Source organism: Lynx rufus, unplaced genomic scaffold, assembly GCF_022079265.1.
Source record: "Lynx rufus isolate CCGP_SWC_20201006 ecotype Redwood Valley unplaced genomic scaffold, mLynRuf1.p SCAF_8, whole genome shotgun sequence".
Taxonomy (NCBI): domain Eukaryota; kingdom Metazoa; phylum Chordata; class Mammalia; order Carnivora; family Felidae; genus Lynx; species Lynx rufus.
In genome coordinates this window covers 119,884,898-119,900,517 of record NW_025814896.1, presented here as the reverse complement: position 1 = coordinate 119,900,517, position 15,620 = coordinate 119,884,898, and the positions used below count along the sequence as shown (strand labels likewise).

Below are 15,620 nucleotides of genomic sequence, written 5' to 3'. Positions count from 1 at the left end.
TCAAACTGGACTAAAGACCTAAATGCGAGAACTGAAACCATAAAGATCCTAGAAGAGAACACAGACAGTAACTTGATATTGGCCCTGCTTTGTGTTCATTTTTCTCGTGTAGGTACTATATATATTTCAAGTAAAATTTACATCACATTCCATATACTGGGCTGCATCTCTCCCTCATGTAACATAGCTTTATGCCTTTCTAGGTCAGCCCCATTCTTGGTGGCTGCCTTGGCTTCTATCCAATGAAAGCTGGATCAGTTCCCTTACTGATGGATGGACTTTGGGGTCATGCCAGTTTTTTAATATAATAACTGCAGTGAGCATACAGATACATCTGTACCTGTCATTCAGCAAACACTGGTTGAGCACTTACTACACATTAGGTGTTACGCTAGGCGCTATTTGTACAGGGCTGAGTGATGTAATTTTCACCCCTCCAAGGTGGAGCCTCGGGCGCATTATCTCCAGGATAAAAACCACCAACTGGCACCACGTTCTGGATGCCGGTAGGCGGAGCCTGAGGAGGCCTGCGCGCGCACTCCAGCTGCAGGTCAGGTGACTGCACCCTGGCAACGGCTTGTTGCTGGCAACCGGGCGGTGGTCTCGCGGTGTTCCTTAGGCAGCTGCCTGCGGCGGGAGGCACCTGCCATGAATCCGCCGGGGCCCTTGGGGGCCCTGGAGAAGGAGGAGGAACACTCGTCCACCCCGACTCTCGGGCCGTCCATACACTCCAACAACCCTCAGGAGCGGATCCAGGCCCGGCGTCTCCGCATCGCGGCGCGCCTGGAAGCCCGGAGGCGGTGAGCCGGGGGCCCGGGCGGGTCCGCAGCGGAGCGCCCGGGGTGACGGCGTCGCAGGGCGGGGACGAGGCGGGCGCCTTCCTGGGGCGGGAGGTCCTGCGGGGAGGGGCCGGCGGGCCCCACGTGTGAGCGGGACTTGTTTCTCGATGAGATAGGAAAAGTTTCTTCCAGAGGGTTCAAGCAAAGTACGGGATATTAAGACATTCAATACACCTGTAAAGTCAAAGACGGAAATAATAGTCCCTTCAGCACTTTTATTGAGACGCTGCTATGCCATGCACTGTGAGCAATACACTGAAGACACAGGCCGTCCGTGAACTGCCCTCAGAGGTCTTTCTTTCCTCCTTCCATCCCAACCTGCCTGCCTTCCACATGCGTTTCTGGAGTGGACCTCAGCTGTCACTTCTGCTGGTCCCAGGGGCTTATCTGGTTGTGTGACACACAACCTCGTTCCCTCGTTCCTGAAGGGTCTGAGACTGATAATCATGACCTTCTCAGGCTAGGGTTGTTGCACCTGTCCGTTCACAGACACAGCGGGCTGTCATAAGGGGGTGCCAAGAGGCACCTGCATAATCTTCTGAATTCCTGAACACCATCACTGCCTAACAGCACTTATACCCTGTCCTGCTGCTCGGGGTCAGCTACCCTACCATGGTGACTTCTTGTCTGCTGGCCACTGGACACAAGGGGCCCAGAGTGGTGTGGCTGTGTTCCAACAAAACTTTATTTATGGACACTGAAATTTGAATGTCGTGTAATGTTCATGTGTCACAAAACATTCTTAGTATTTTGATCTTGCTTTTCTACGTTAGTAAGCTTTACTTTTTAAGAGAAGTTTTAGGCTCACAGCAAAATTGAATGGAAAGCACAGGAATTTCCCATATACCTTCTGCCTCCACACACGCACAGCCTGTCCCACTATCAACATCCCCCACCAGAGTGGTACCTTTGTTACAAATGATGAACTTGCCTTGACACATCATCATTACCCGGTGTTCATAGTTTACATTATGATTCACTCTTGGTGTTCTGTGGATTTGGACAAAGACGGAGTGACAAGTATCTACCAGTATAATGTCATACAGAATAGTTTCAATGCCCTAAAAATCCTTTGTGCTCTGCCTATTCATCTGATCTTTTTCTTTAACCATTAAAAAGTGTAAAATGCATTCTTTGCTTGTGAGCCCTACAAAAACAGGTGGGTCATATTTGACTCACCTGCCATTCTGAATGTATTGGATCCGTGTGATGTTTTGTGGGATATCTAGATGGTCCCGATCTATTCAGACTATATTTTGACAGCGATTAGAATTAACATGACCCTGTGAATGTGAGGATTATATGAGTATACATTATTATCTATTCCATGTAAATGTGAACTTCCTGATCCTTTTTCCCGACTGAGGTAGAAAATAATACATTTGGCCCGATCAGCGGCCACCTTGTATGTACCTAAGGCCACTCTAATCTGCTCTAGCAAAGATACCACACTTGTGTGGCAGCAGCAATCGGGGCTGCTACTTGGGTGAACTTGCAGAATTGACAATCATTTTCTCAGAGCCATCCAGTTTTCACAGTGGCCAGACCCATGACTTAAATGGAGACTTGATAGGGACCACCCCTCCTGCATCCTTGAGATCCCTAAGGGTGACACTAACACCCACCATACCCCCCCCCCCCACTTCTGGTTTTTGATTGTTTTTATGTACTCAGGTGCAGTTGTAGAGGTGTCCATTTGTCCTTCCCTGCCATGATAACTCTTACAGGTCAAGGACTAATGTGGGAATTTCTCAAATTTCTAAGTATGTTGAGGTCACTCTGGTTGCTCTTTGAGGGTATAGTTGGAGAAGCTAGAAGTGCAAGTAAGGAGACCAGTTGGGAAGCAGTTGCGTTGGTCCAGGTGAGGGATGGCTGGTCTGGACTAGTTAGTGGCAGTGGGTTTGGAGAGAAAGCGGATGTTACTCAAGACATATTTTAGAGCTTAAATTTCTTGGATTTAACTGACTTTGGATATGCTGGTCAGAGATCGGGGAAAAAACAAGAATGGCTTGAACAGCCAAGTAGATGGTAGTGCCTTTTATTGAGATAATGAAGACAGTGATGGGGAAAGTGAGGCAGGATTTGGAAATCAAGAGTTTGGCTTTGGACATATTAAGTGAAGCTGGATTTGGGGAAGGCATTAAAACCTAGCCGTCCATTAGACAGTTGGACGTGGGTCTTAAACTCAGAAGAGGATTCTGGATTAGGGATGTCAGTTAAAAGAGTCAGTAGCATTATGATTGTATTTAAAACCATGGGAATGGATTAAATTACACCGGAAAAGAGGATAAAAAGAGATGAGAAGAGAGCTCAGGCCACGCCCTAGGAAAGGTCTGCGTTTAGAAATGGATAGAAAAGGAAACTCTGGCAAAGGGCTGTCTCCATTTTATAAGGATGACACAGAAGGGCCAGTTGGTGCTCGTGGGAAATAAGTGATGTGCACCTAATTTAACACCTGGAGCCGGTAATTTTTATAACACAGCTAATAATAATAGCCTGGAAAGAAAAGCAGACAGTGAACGTTTTCTTTGACTGAACTATGGATATAAACAGGCCAGCAAAATAATTCTACAAATAAAAGTAAAATTCGCAATACGAAATAAGAAAATAGCAATGGATCAATACCTTTTAATTATGTTAATGTATTTTTTTTTGGCGGCTGAGAGGGGGAGGAAGAAAAGAACACGAAGAAAAGTTTCCACAAGTGTTTTCAAAAGAATTCCGCAAGATGTAGAGAAATGATTGTACATAAATGGCAGAACTGAGCTAACTCGGCTACGTGCATGGCTGTCACAGGCCAACTCTATTCTCCTTCTCCATGTTCTGTGAATTAACTTCCTTGTTAGTTTAAAAGATAACAGATAGAAAGGTGCTATATCGAAGCCTACACATATATTATTAAAAGTCAACAGTAACTGCAGAAATTGTTTAGAACTTAGTGCAACAAAAGATTTTTCAGAAAAGAGTGTTTTTGTCACTGATCTTGTTTTGTTCCTGGCACATGTTGGTAATAAAAAGCGGACTTTTAGTCCCTTGTGTTGTTTTAAATTATTTAGAGGCTCCTTGACTGCCTCTGGTGCCCACTGCCCTAATTGCTTGGGTCTTGATATGCCACGGAGGTGGAGCTTTTGGGAAGAAGCTGTTAATAGAATCAAATGTCATATAGAAATAACAGAATTAATAGGCTAAAGCTCCTGGAAATCCCAATCTCTACCGTCTCGGTTGAAATTTGAAATTCCTGGGAGATGTGATTCTGGAGTAAAAATGACAGATGGAACACATACATTTATCTTGGATCTCTATCAAAACTCCATTAGCGTGACATTTAAAGGGATTAAATAAAAAAGACATAAACCCACGAAGTCAAGCAAAACAGAAGGACTCAATAGCAACAACACTTCGGGAGCTGAGAAGCATAAGGACAGATGGTAGATGGCTTAGCAGATTCAAGAATATGGAAATATAAACTGGTAGTGAGGAAAGCTGAGCGCCCCCTTGATTTACTCTGCAGTAAGTCTGCAAAAGGCCAGGAGATCGGAAGCATCACCTTCATATGGAAGAAGAGGAGAAGAAGGGGGCTAAAATAAGGTTTGGAAAGTTAATAGTTGGGTGTCAAGAACCTTTTTCCCACCTTGCACAAAAGACTGGGAGTCTGGAGGAAGTAAAATGGAGGATCTGTGGTTTGGGGCATGCTGGACAGAGAAGAGGCAAGAGCATTGTCCTCAAAGCAAAGGGGGGCACCTGGGTGGCTCAGTCGGCTGAGCGTCTGACTCTTGATTTTGGCTCAGGTCATGATACCAGAGTCATGGGATCGAGCTCTGTGTCTGGCCGAGCATAGAGCCTACTTAAGATTCTCTCTCTCTCTCTCTCTCTCTCTCTCTCTCTCTCTTCTGCCCCCCTCTCCTGCTCACACCCACCCACTCTCTTTCTCTCAAATAAAAAAGAATTAAAAAAAAAAGCAAGGGGGTTCTGTGACCATGCGCACACTGGAGATGAGACCTTGCTTTCCTTCTGCCCATTCCGGAAATTTGGGCAGTTGGAGCTTCACCTCGCAGGCAGGAGATTGACATCTCTCTGTAGAACCTGACCAGCCTGCAAGGAAGGATTTAAAGGCACTGAAAGCCAGATTTGCACACCAGGCCATCCAAGTAGATTGTCCTGCACTGAAGTTCACTGTTAAGCTACACCCTTGCATTCAGAGCTTTCATTCAGCTTTTCAGTCTTACGGGGATAAGGTAGCCAATGATTTCTAGATGTCTGAGGAAAGTCTTTACCATGAAAGGTAGACACCAAAATGAACACACAGAAAAAGCAACTTAGAGGAACTTGAGACTATGTAGGAAGAAAGGGCAGTCAATACTGATGCAACAGCCTATCATTAAGATGATCCAAGGAGAAAAAAGAAATGATATTGCAACCATGGAACAAGAATGGGATGCTGTTGAAAGAACAAAATAGAGCTCTTAGAAATTGAAAAATGTGATAGAAATGGAAAACTCTAGAAGAGTTGGGAAGTAAAGGTTGTGGAATCACATAGAAGATAGAGCAAAAAGAGAAACCAGTAGAAAAAAAGATTTTTGAAAATTAGAGGACTAGTCCCAGGAGATCTAGTATTTCTTTCTATTCTTTAAATGTTTATTTTTGAACAAAAGGGAGAGAAAGTGTGAGTGGGGGAGAGGCAGAGAGAGAAGGGCCAGAGGATCCAAAGGGGGCTCTGCGCTGACAGCAGAGAGCCTGATGAGTGGTTCAAACTCGAGAACCGAACCATGAGATCATGACCTGAGCCAAAGTCGAACACTTAACCAACTGAGCCACCCAGGTGCCCCTAGTATCTCCTTTCTGGATCCTTAAAGAAAGGGCAGAGCAAACAGAGGGGAGGAAATTATCACTGAAAGTATTTGAGAAAATTTATTAGAACTGAAGTTTATGAGTTTTCCAGCTGGGGGGGGAACACCTGACTGAAAATGTGCAGCCAATGGATGAAAGTAGACCCACGCACAGGCACACCATCGAGAAAGTTCAGTGTTACCAAAAAAACCCAAGTTTCAGCTGCCTGTAGCTTGAAAAGCCAATACTCAAGAGACAAGTTTTGATTGGAAAAGAATATGAGCTTTATTCAGAGGGCTGGCCACCTGGGGAGAGGGCAGACTCTAGTTCAAAAACCACCTCAGGTTTCTGCCTGGCCCAAAGATTTTTAGAGTAACTTTAGCGCAGTGAATCAGTAAAAGGAGAACACAGTGGTCCCTAACACTTCTTCATTGCGAGCAGACGCAATGGTGCCAGCTAGACATTATCATGGCAGTGAGAGGTCAGAGGTGGTGCCTGGGGTGGAGGGGTGGGGGAAGGTTGTGTGAAAGGGTTTGGTCCAGAGTCTTTCTAGGAAACAATGCAATGCATAATCTATAGATACACAAAGAAAGGTTTAATTAATCGATCACTCAGGCTAAAGGAGCTTGCTAAAATGTAAAGACTACTAAGGTGGCTGGAGGGGCCGAGGCAGTGGCTTCAAGAGCACTGAGAACCAAGAGAAGGAGCCTACAAGTTTCCAGAGTGGAAACAACTGTCACATGCAAAGAAAGGATTAAGACACAGGGCGACTTCAGGTTTTTGAAGTAGCAATGATTTCCAACCCAGCCAAACAATCAATGAAGTTCCAACTTTTTTACTCCTGAGAAGGGACTTTGATTGGTCAGGAGGTGGGATATTCAAGAAGATGGCAGCTCCATTGAGACCACATGTATGGCAGCAGTGAGGAAGCAGTTTCCCGAAAGAGGGATTCCACTCAAACCCGAGGAGAGAGAAGCCTGGGACAACTCCTTTGGAATATGCTAGGTCAGCATCAAACAATAGAAATACAACATGAGGGGCGCCTGGGTGGCTCAGTTGGTTGAGCAACCGGCTCGCAGCTCAGGTCATGATCTCATGGTTCGTGAGTTCGAGCCCCGCATGGGGCTCTGTGCTGGTAGTGCAGAGCCTGCTTGGGATTTTCTCTCTCCCGTCTTTCTCACTCCTACCCCGCTTGTTCTCTCTCTCAAAATAAATAAATAAACTTTTAAAAAAAGGCATACAATATGAGCCACATATGTAATTAAAATTTTCTGCTGAACCAAGCTTATAAGTAAATTTCTCAAAACACAAAACAAAACAAAAAATTTTTCTAGTAGCCCCATTAAAGTGAACAAAAGAGGTGAAATTAAATTTTGTAATTTGTTTTATTTAATCTTCTATATAAAAATATTGTTTTAACATGTGATCAGTATAAATCATATTGAGATAGTTTGCTTTTTTTATTTGTTTGTTTTTCATTCAAAGTCTCCAAAATCCATATAGTTTGTATTTTATACTCACAGCATATTTCAGTTTGGATCAGCCGGCTACCATATTGGACAGTGGCTACCATATTGGACAGTGGCTACCATATTGGACAGTGCAGTGCTAAGAAAGTTAAAAATGATAAGTAAAAGGAAGCAATGGGATTCACATTAAAACTAGGTAATAAGAGTTGGTAGCATAGTTATTTTTCTTTCTGGAGCACTGGTCTTTGCTTCAGGAAGTTGTTGGAAGGCTTTTTAAATAGAGTTGGTAATTAATTGGTGGTTTAAGTAGAAAGTCAAGAGAATGAGTGCTTTTTGTCTGATAATGGGAAAGTCATTAACCTGCAACGTCTGAAGACCTGAGTAAAATGGAACAGTTAGTTTTCTTAGTAATGGCAAAGAGTAGGTCCAATAAGAACAGGGAAGTGAATGAAATGACAAGAAAGAAAATGAGTTTTTGGTTTGATTTGGAGTTGGGGGGTGGTGGTATCTCAACTCCAGATTTCAAAAATGATGTAACACTATGTAGAGCTGTGCTGAACTTTGAACAAGGGAGTGGAAATGGAAGTCAGTATTAGGGAAAAAATTTAAGAGTCGCCTGGATGACTCAGTTGGTTGAGCATCTGACTCTTTTTTTTAATTCTTTTTATTTTATTTTATATGTATATAATTTATTGTCATATTGGTTTTCATACAATACCCAGTGCTCATCCCAACAGGTGCCCTCCTCGATGCCCATCACCCACTTTCCCCTCTACCCCAACCCCCATCAACCCTCAGTTTGTTCTCTGTATTTAAGAGTCTCTTATGGTTTGCCTCCTTCCCTCTCTGTAACTTTTTTTCCCCCTGCCACTCCCCCATGGTCTTCTGCTAAGTTTCTCAGGATCCACATATGAGTGAAAACATATGGTATCTGTCTTTCTCTGCCTGACTTATTTCACTTAGCATAATACCCTCCAGGTTCCATCCACATTGCTACAGATGGCATGATTTCGTTCTTTCTCATTGCCAAATAGTATTCCACTGTATATATAAACCATATCTTCTTTATCCATTCATCAGTTGAAGTACATTTAGGCTCTTTCCATAATTTGGCTATTGTTGAAAGTGCTGCTATAAACATTGGGGTACAAGTGCCCCTATGCATCAGCACTCCTGTATCCCTTGGGTAGATTCCTAGCAGTGCTATTGCTGGGTCGTAGGGTAGATCTATTTTTAATCTTTTGAGGCACCTCCACACTGTTTTCCAGAGCGGCTGTACCAGTTTGTATTCCCACCAGCAGTGCAAGAGGGTTCCTGTTTCTCCACATCCTCGCCAGCATCTATAGTCTCCCGATTTGTTCATTTTAGCCACTCTGACTGGCGTGAGGTGACATCTGAGTGTGGTTTTGATTTGTATTTCCCTGATGAGTGACGTTGAGCATCTTTTCATGTGCCTGTTGGCCATCTGGATGTCTTCTTTAGAAAAGTGTCTATTCATGTCTTTTTCCCATTTCTTCACTGGATTGTTTGTTTTTCGGGTGTGGAGTTTGGTGAGTTCTTTATAGATTTTGGATACTAGCCCTTTATCTGATATGTCATTGAACATATGACTCTTGATTTCAGCTCAGGTCACGTTGTGGCTCACGAGATCGAGCCTGGAGTTGGGCTCCGAGCTGAGTGTGAAGCCTGCTTGGGATTCTTTCTCTTCCTCTGTCTTACATCTCTTTCTTTCTCTCCCTCTTTCTCCTTCAAAATAAATAAATAAACATTTAAAAAAAAGAAAAGAAAAAAGGGGCTCTTGGGTGGCTCAGTCATTAAGTGTCTGACTCTTGATTTCAGGTCAGGTCACGATCTCCTGGTCTGTGGGTTTGAGTCCCGTGTCCGGCTCTGTGCTGCCAGCTCAGAGCCTGGAGCCTGCTTCAGATTCTCTGTATCCCTCTCTCTCTGCCCCTCCCCTTATGCTCTCTCTCTCTCTCTCTCTCTTTCTCTCTCTTTCCCTCTCTCCCTCCCTATCTCTCAAAAATAAACATTTAAAAAAATCAAGAAAAAATGAGACAAAGGGATCTGCTTATTTCATTGTGGATGAGATGCTAAGATGATGGTTTCATTTTTCTTTCTTTTTTTTTTTTTAGAGGATTTTTAAAAAGATTGTTTATTTATTTTGAGAGAGAGAGAGAGAGCATGCACAAGTAGGGGAGGGGCAGGGAGAGAGGGAGAGAGGGAGAGAGAGAATCCCAGGCAAGCTCCACGCTGTCATGGAAGAACCTAATGCAGGGCTCGATCTCATGAACCCTGAGATCATGACCTGAACCAAAATCAAGAGTCATGGACTTAACCAATTGATCCACCCAGGTGCCCCATCATTTGTCTTAAGGCAGTACTGGGAGTCCTGGTGGTCACTGTTCGCCAGAGGAGAGAGTGGACCTCCATGCTGTAATGGTGTGGTTTGTGGGGTCATGCCCCCATGCCTCCTCTAAAGAAGCCCATAATCTAGAACCTTGTTTTACCCCCTTCGCTTTGGTCTCATTTTCTGATTAACACACACGCGCACACACGTACACACTGTTTGTAAAATTCAAGTAATACAAAAATATAGAAAATAGAAATCCTCAGTAAAGTTCCCTTTCCTTAAATAACTACTGTCACCTTCCAAAAATATTCCTATGTGTACATAAGCCTACTTTAAAAAGAAAATTGATGTTATAGTTTACATATTGTTCTACAACTGGCTCTTTTTACTTAACTATTGTGGACATCTTTGCTTACTGCTAGATATCACATAGTACTCTTTATAGGCTACAAAATACTTTCTTCTATTGGCTCCTAAACTCTTAAACAGGCCGGTCTTGATATGTGTGTAAGAATGTTTCCATATTCCTGCTAGTGTAGTCAGTGCTGTAATAATCATTCTGCACGTTTCTCAGAGTACTTGCACAGATTTCTTCGAGTTCTTTCTGTAGAGAATTCTTGACGGTTGGGTCAGAGGGGAGGCATATTTAAGTTTGCGATAAATCTTGCCAAGGCACCTTTTAGACACACTGTTACAGTTCACGCCCTCAGCCGTGGAGTGATAAGAATAGTTGGGCACCCACACCATAGCCCACACCTGATGTTATTAATCACCTTTTAAATCTTTTCTCGTCTGATGGGAATGCAAGCTGGTTCAGCCACTCTGGAAAACAGTACGGAGGTTCCTCAAAAAACTAAAAATAGAACTACCCTACGACCCAGCAATTGCACTACTAGGCATTTATCCACGGGATACAGGTGTGCTGTTTTGAAGGGACACATGCACCCCCATGTTTATAGCAGCACTATCAACAATAGCCAAAGTATGGAAAGAGCCCAAATGTCCATCGATGGATGAATGGATAAAGAAGATGTGGATGGATGAATGGATAAAGAAGGTACACACACACACACACACACACACACACACACACACACAATGGAATGTTACTCGGCAATCAAAAAGAATGAAATCTCGGGGCGCCTGGGTGGCTCAGTCGGTTAAGCGTCCAACTTCAGCTCAGGTCATGATCTCACAGTCCGTGAGTTCGAGCCCTGCATCGGGCTCTGTGCTGACAGCTCAGAGTCTGGAGCCCATTTCAGATTCTGTGTCTCCCTCTCTCTCTGCTCCTCCCCTGTTCATGCTCTGTCTCTCTCTGTCTCAAAAATAAATAAACGTTAAAAAAAAAAAAGAATGAAATTTTGCCATTTGCAACTACGTAGATGGAACTGGAGGGTATCATGCTAAGTGAAATTAGTCAGAGAAAGACAAAAATCCTATGACTTCACTCATAGGAGGACTTTAAGAGACAAAACAGATGAACATAAGGGAAGGGAAACAAAAATAATATAAAAACAGGGAGGGGGACAAAACAGAAGAGACTCATAATTATGGAGAACAGATGGAGGGTTGCTGGAGGGGTTGTGGGAGGGGGGATGGGCTAAATAGGTAAGGGACCCTAAGGAATCCACTCCTGAAATCATTGTTGCACTATATGCTAACTAATTTGGATGTAAATTTTAAAAAATAAAAAATAAAATTAAAATAAATAAAAAAATCTTTTCTCGTCTGATATGGAGAGAAATAATACCTCACAGGCTTTTCAATTTCATTTCTCTGGTTCTGCGTGAAGTTGAACATATTCCCAAATGTCTGTTTACTATATGTGTTTCTTCTGTAAAATCCTTGTCCATATCCTTTGCCGGTTTTTCTAATTGGTATTTTATCTTTTTTGTATTGATTTGAAGGAGCCCATACTATTTTCTAGGTGGCAAAATTTTGTTAAGTATCTTTTACCGGTTTATGCCTTGATTTTCAAGAAGAGTTTTAACGTTTTTTTTTTTTTTTTTTTTTTTTTTTATTTATTTTTGGGACAGAGAGAGACAGAGCATGAACGGGGGAGGGGCAGAGAGAGAGGGAGACACAGAATCGGAAACAGGCTCCAGGCTCCGAGCCATCAGCCCAGAGCCCGACGCGGGGCTCGAACTCACGGACCGCGAGATCGTGACCTGGCTGAAGTCGGACGCTTAACCGACTGCGCCACCCAGGCGCCCCTCAAGAAGAGTTTTAAATGTTAGGAAGTAAAGTCTTTCAATTTCCCTCCCCCCGCCTTTAGTCTTACTCTCAGATGGGTTCCCTCCTGTGTTTACTTCTAGTGTTTTTATAATTGCGCGTTTTAAAAATATTTAACTTTTTATCCATGTGGGATGTATTTTTGTATATGGCGTGACGTGCTGTGGAAACTCTAAATATAGAATCTATGTACTAGAAATAACTTCAGTTTTTCCACTGTCTCCCATCATAGGGAAGCGCTTGGAGAATATTTAGATGGAAAGAAAGAGAGTGAGGAAGATCAAAGCAAGAGCTACAAGCAGAAAGAAGAAAGCAGACTGGTATGAGCTGGGTGGCAGATGGGTCCCATCAGCCTGGGACACTAGGGAGCTGGGTGTGATGTCATGGCTTTCGTACTTTGCTAGAAGAATCTCAATAGAGATCCCATGTTCCTGCCTGTAGGCGGAAGTGAATTTGAACCTTTCCCATTTTGAGAGCTCTCTAGGAGTGAGCTTTCATGTTATCTGATGGACTGTTCATAAGCTCAAGTCCAAATGTTTAGGCTGCCCATTCAGGGCCTACCGTTCCCATCCTAATTTCACAGTCTTCGGTCCCACTGGTACCTACCTTGGGCCTTGGCTCTGGCTTGGCTGATCCACTCGCTGACCTCCAGTGGGGCTCTGCTCTTCCGGTTGTGTGCCTCTGATCATCCAGAACGCCAAGCCCCTCCCCTCCTCTCTTCCCCCCTCTCCTCTACCTTTCTTTTCTCATCTCCTCTCATCAGGATGCCTTCCCGTATTTCAAGACCGTCTCAAGTCCCAACTTGATACACGTCCAATACTTCTTTGTGCCACGCCTTTAATTTTAGACCATTTTCTCCCTTCTGTGACTTCAAATGTGTGTGCCTGCAGTGTCCCCAGTGTGTACACTCTGTATGCCTGTGGAGTAGTACAGAGCTCGGACTCCATATCAAAAGAAATTTATTGATGACTCTCCCACGGCAATGCCAGGGCTCCTGGGATACTTAATAAAGGACTTGGAACAAGAGGTGCAGGAAGAATAAACAACAGTTGCAAACAACAAGCAGAACTGGCAAAGTGCTGCGTTTAATTAATTGCTAAATGAATATCAGAGGCACTGGGACTGTAGGAATTGGGGTAAGGAGGAGGGCTCCCCAAGGGGGGGCTGATTGGGAAAGGTTATATGGAGAAAGTGGGATGTGGGCTGCGTCTTGGGAAAAAAAGTGGGACTGATAAAAACAGAGAGAAGAGAGATGATTCCTGGCAGAAATCGAAGTGCACTTGGAGAAAAAAAATATTCAACTTACTGCAGGTTATTACAGAGCATAGAGATACACGGAGAGCACTGCACGGTATGGTGTTAAGGATAAGATACTTTACGGCCGTGGAAAGAAGACCGCAGTGCTGTGTGCTTTTGTTCCAGATCTGGTGCTTCCTGTGAAATAGAGTCATGCCATGTGTTTTTACTGATGGTACTTCATCAAAGGGTCGAGGATCTCTGGGCATTGCTGGTTAGGATAAAAAGGATATTGTATTAATCTGGAATGTACTGTTATAGTTTCTACTGATGTGATCTTGAAACTACTGATACACGGTTCATCCTGAGTACTCTTTGAGCGTAAACCAGAAGAGATAATATTGTTTTCATTAGCAGTTTCTCTAGCTCCCTTTCACTTGGGACTTAAGTCATGTAACGTGTTGGCATAGAAAAGAAATGTATAAAAACCAAATGCTCCCTTCCTCAATATCCAGATATTAATCACCAGTTTTGCCCTAAGACTTGGACAGGAAGGGCCCCTGTCGTTGGCTTTGCACCTTATCAATCATTTTTAACCGTGATTCTTTTGTTTCCTGTTTAATCTTGGTCTGCTCCAATTTTGTAAACATGTCTTTCCAAGTTTTCTCTTAGCAGCTTTATTGTTCTACCATTTACATTTTGGTCCATAATCTATCTAGAATTGATTTTTTTTTTAATGTTTATTTTTGAGACAGAGAGAGACAGAGCATGAACGGGGGAGGGTCAGAGAGAGAGGGAGACACAGAATCGGAAACAGGCTCCAGGCTCTGAGCTGTCGGCACAGAGCCCGATGCGGGGCTCGAACTCACAGACCGCGAGATCATGACCTGAGCCGAAGTCGGCCGCTTAACCGACTGAGCCACCCAGGCACCCCTAGAATTGATTTTTGTATGTGGTGTAAAGGTCAGGCTCAAAGTTCACTGCTTTGTTTATGGATTTTTAATGGACCCAGCACCATTTATTGAAAAGATCATCCTAAAAAAAAAAAAAGAAGAAGAAGAAGAAAAAGAATGTATCATCCTTTCCCCACTGCATCATTTTCCCCATCTTTGTTGTGATCAGGCGATCACATATGTGGGTTTGTTTCTAGGTTCTGTATTCTGTTCTATTGGCCTATTTGTCTGACTTTATTACAATTCCACATGATTTTAACTACTGTAGCCTTATGACAGATCTTGACATCTGGTAAGGTAGGCCCTCCAGCTTTGTGGTTCGTTCTTCAGGATTGTTTTGGCTAGTCTTGAACCTCTGGATTTCCATATAAATTTTACAAATCAGCTTGTCAATTGCCACCAAAAAACCTGCTGGGTTTTTTTTTTTTTTTTTTTATAAGTTCAAATTTTTTTTTTTTTTTTATTTATTTTTGGGACAGAGCGAGACAGAGCATGAACGGGGGAGGGGCAGAGAGAGAGAGGGAGACACAGAATCGGAAACAGGCTCCAGGCTCTGGGCCATCAGCCCAGAGCCCTACGCGGGGCTCAAACCCACGGACCGTGAGATCGTGACCTGGCTGAAGTCGGACGCTTAACCGACTGCGCCACCCAGGCGCCCCCCTGCTGGGGTTTTAATTGAGGTCAGATGGGATCTATAGATCAATTTGGGAAAGAATTAATATCGACAATGAGATTTGTGATCCATGAGTATAAAATAGCCCTCCACTTATTTAGGTATTCTTCAATTTTGCTCAACAATGTTTCACACACTGTGTTGAGGCTATAACTCTATACTGCTGGTATATAAAAGTACAATTGGGGGCGCCTGGGTGGCGCAGTCGGTTAAGCGTCCGACTTCAGCCAGGTCATGATCTCCCGGTCCGTGAGTTCGAGCCCCGCGTCAGGCTCTGGGCTGACGGCTCAGAGCCTGGAGCCTGTTTCCGATTCTGTGTCTCCCTCTCTCTCTGCCCCTCCCCCGTTCATGCTCTGTCTCTCTCTGTCCCAAAAATAAATAAACGTTGAAAAAAAAAATTTTTTTAAAGTACAATCGTTTTTTTTTTTTTTATTTTTTTAGTGTTTATTTATTTTTGAGAGAGACAGAGTGACAGAGCGTGAGTGGGGGAAGGGCAGAGAAAGAGAGACACAGAATCCAAAGCAGACTCCAGGCTCTGAGCTGTCAGCACAGAGCCTGACGCAGGGCTCAAACTCACGAACTGCGAGATCATGACCTGAGCTGAATGCTTAACCTTAAGACTGAGCTAGCTACCCAGGCGCCCCAATAAAAGTACAGTTGGTTTTTATATAGTGACCTGATGTTCAGTTAACCCTGTCAAATTCACTTGTTAATTCTAAGAGTTTACCTGTGGTTTCTTTTGTTTGTGTGTTTATTTTTTATATATAGAATCGTGTCATCTGAAAATGACAGTTTTAGCTTTTCCTAGGTCTGTTGATCTGTTGGTGACTGTAGCATTTTCAGTTTTACTTTGAGTCTGAGATACTCGATGCAGAAATTTCTCATGTTTGCATCGTCTGAGCAGACAACAGAGAATCGCTCAAAACTACAGGAAAGCCTTTACTTCCATAGGCATGGAAAACCATTTGGTACCAGTGATAAAACTGCAGCCATTTAAAAAAAAGTCTGGAATACCCCGGATATCCAGGTGAAGGCTCCGTT

At 43.5% G+C, this 15,620-nt stretch overlaps 1 protein-coding gene across 1 annotated transcript in view; it reads left to right on the top strand.

Annotated features, from left to right (window-relative positions):
• The first annotated feature begins 646 nt into the window (after positions 1–646).
• DRC1 (dynein regulatory complex subunit 1) overlaps positions 647–15,620 on the top strand; it is a 42,071-nt gene continuing 27,097 nt past the window's right edge. Inside the window, exons 1-2 of the mRNA XM_047069610.1 lie at positions 647–800; positions 11,950–12,037. Coding sequence (XP_046925566.1) covers positions 649–800; positions 11,950–12,037 — 240 coding nt within the window. The 5' untranslated portion in view covers positions 647–648. The remainder of the gene's footprint in view (positions 801–11,949; positions 12,038–15,620) is intronic.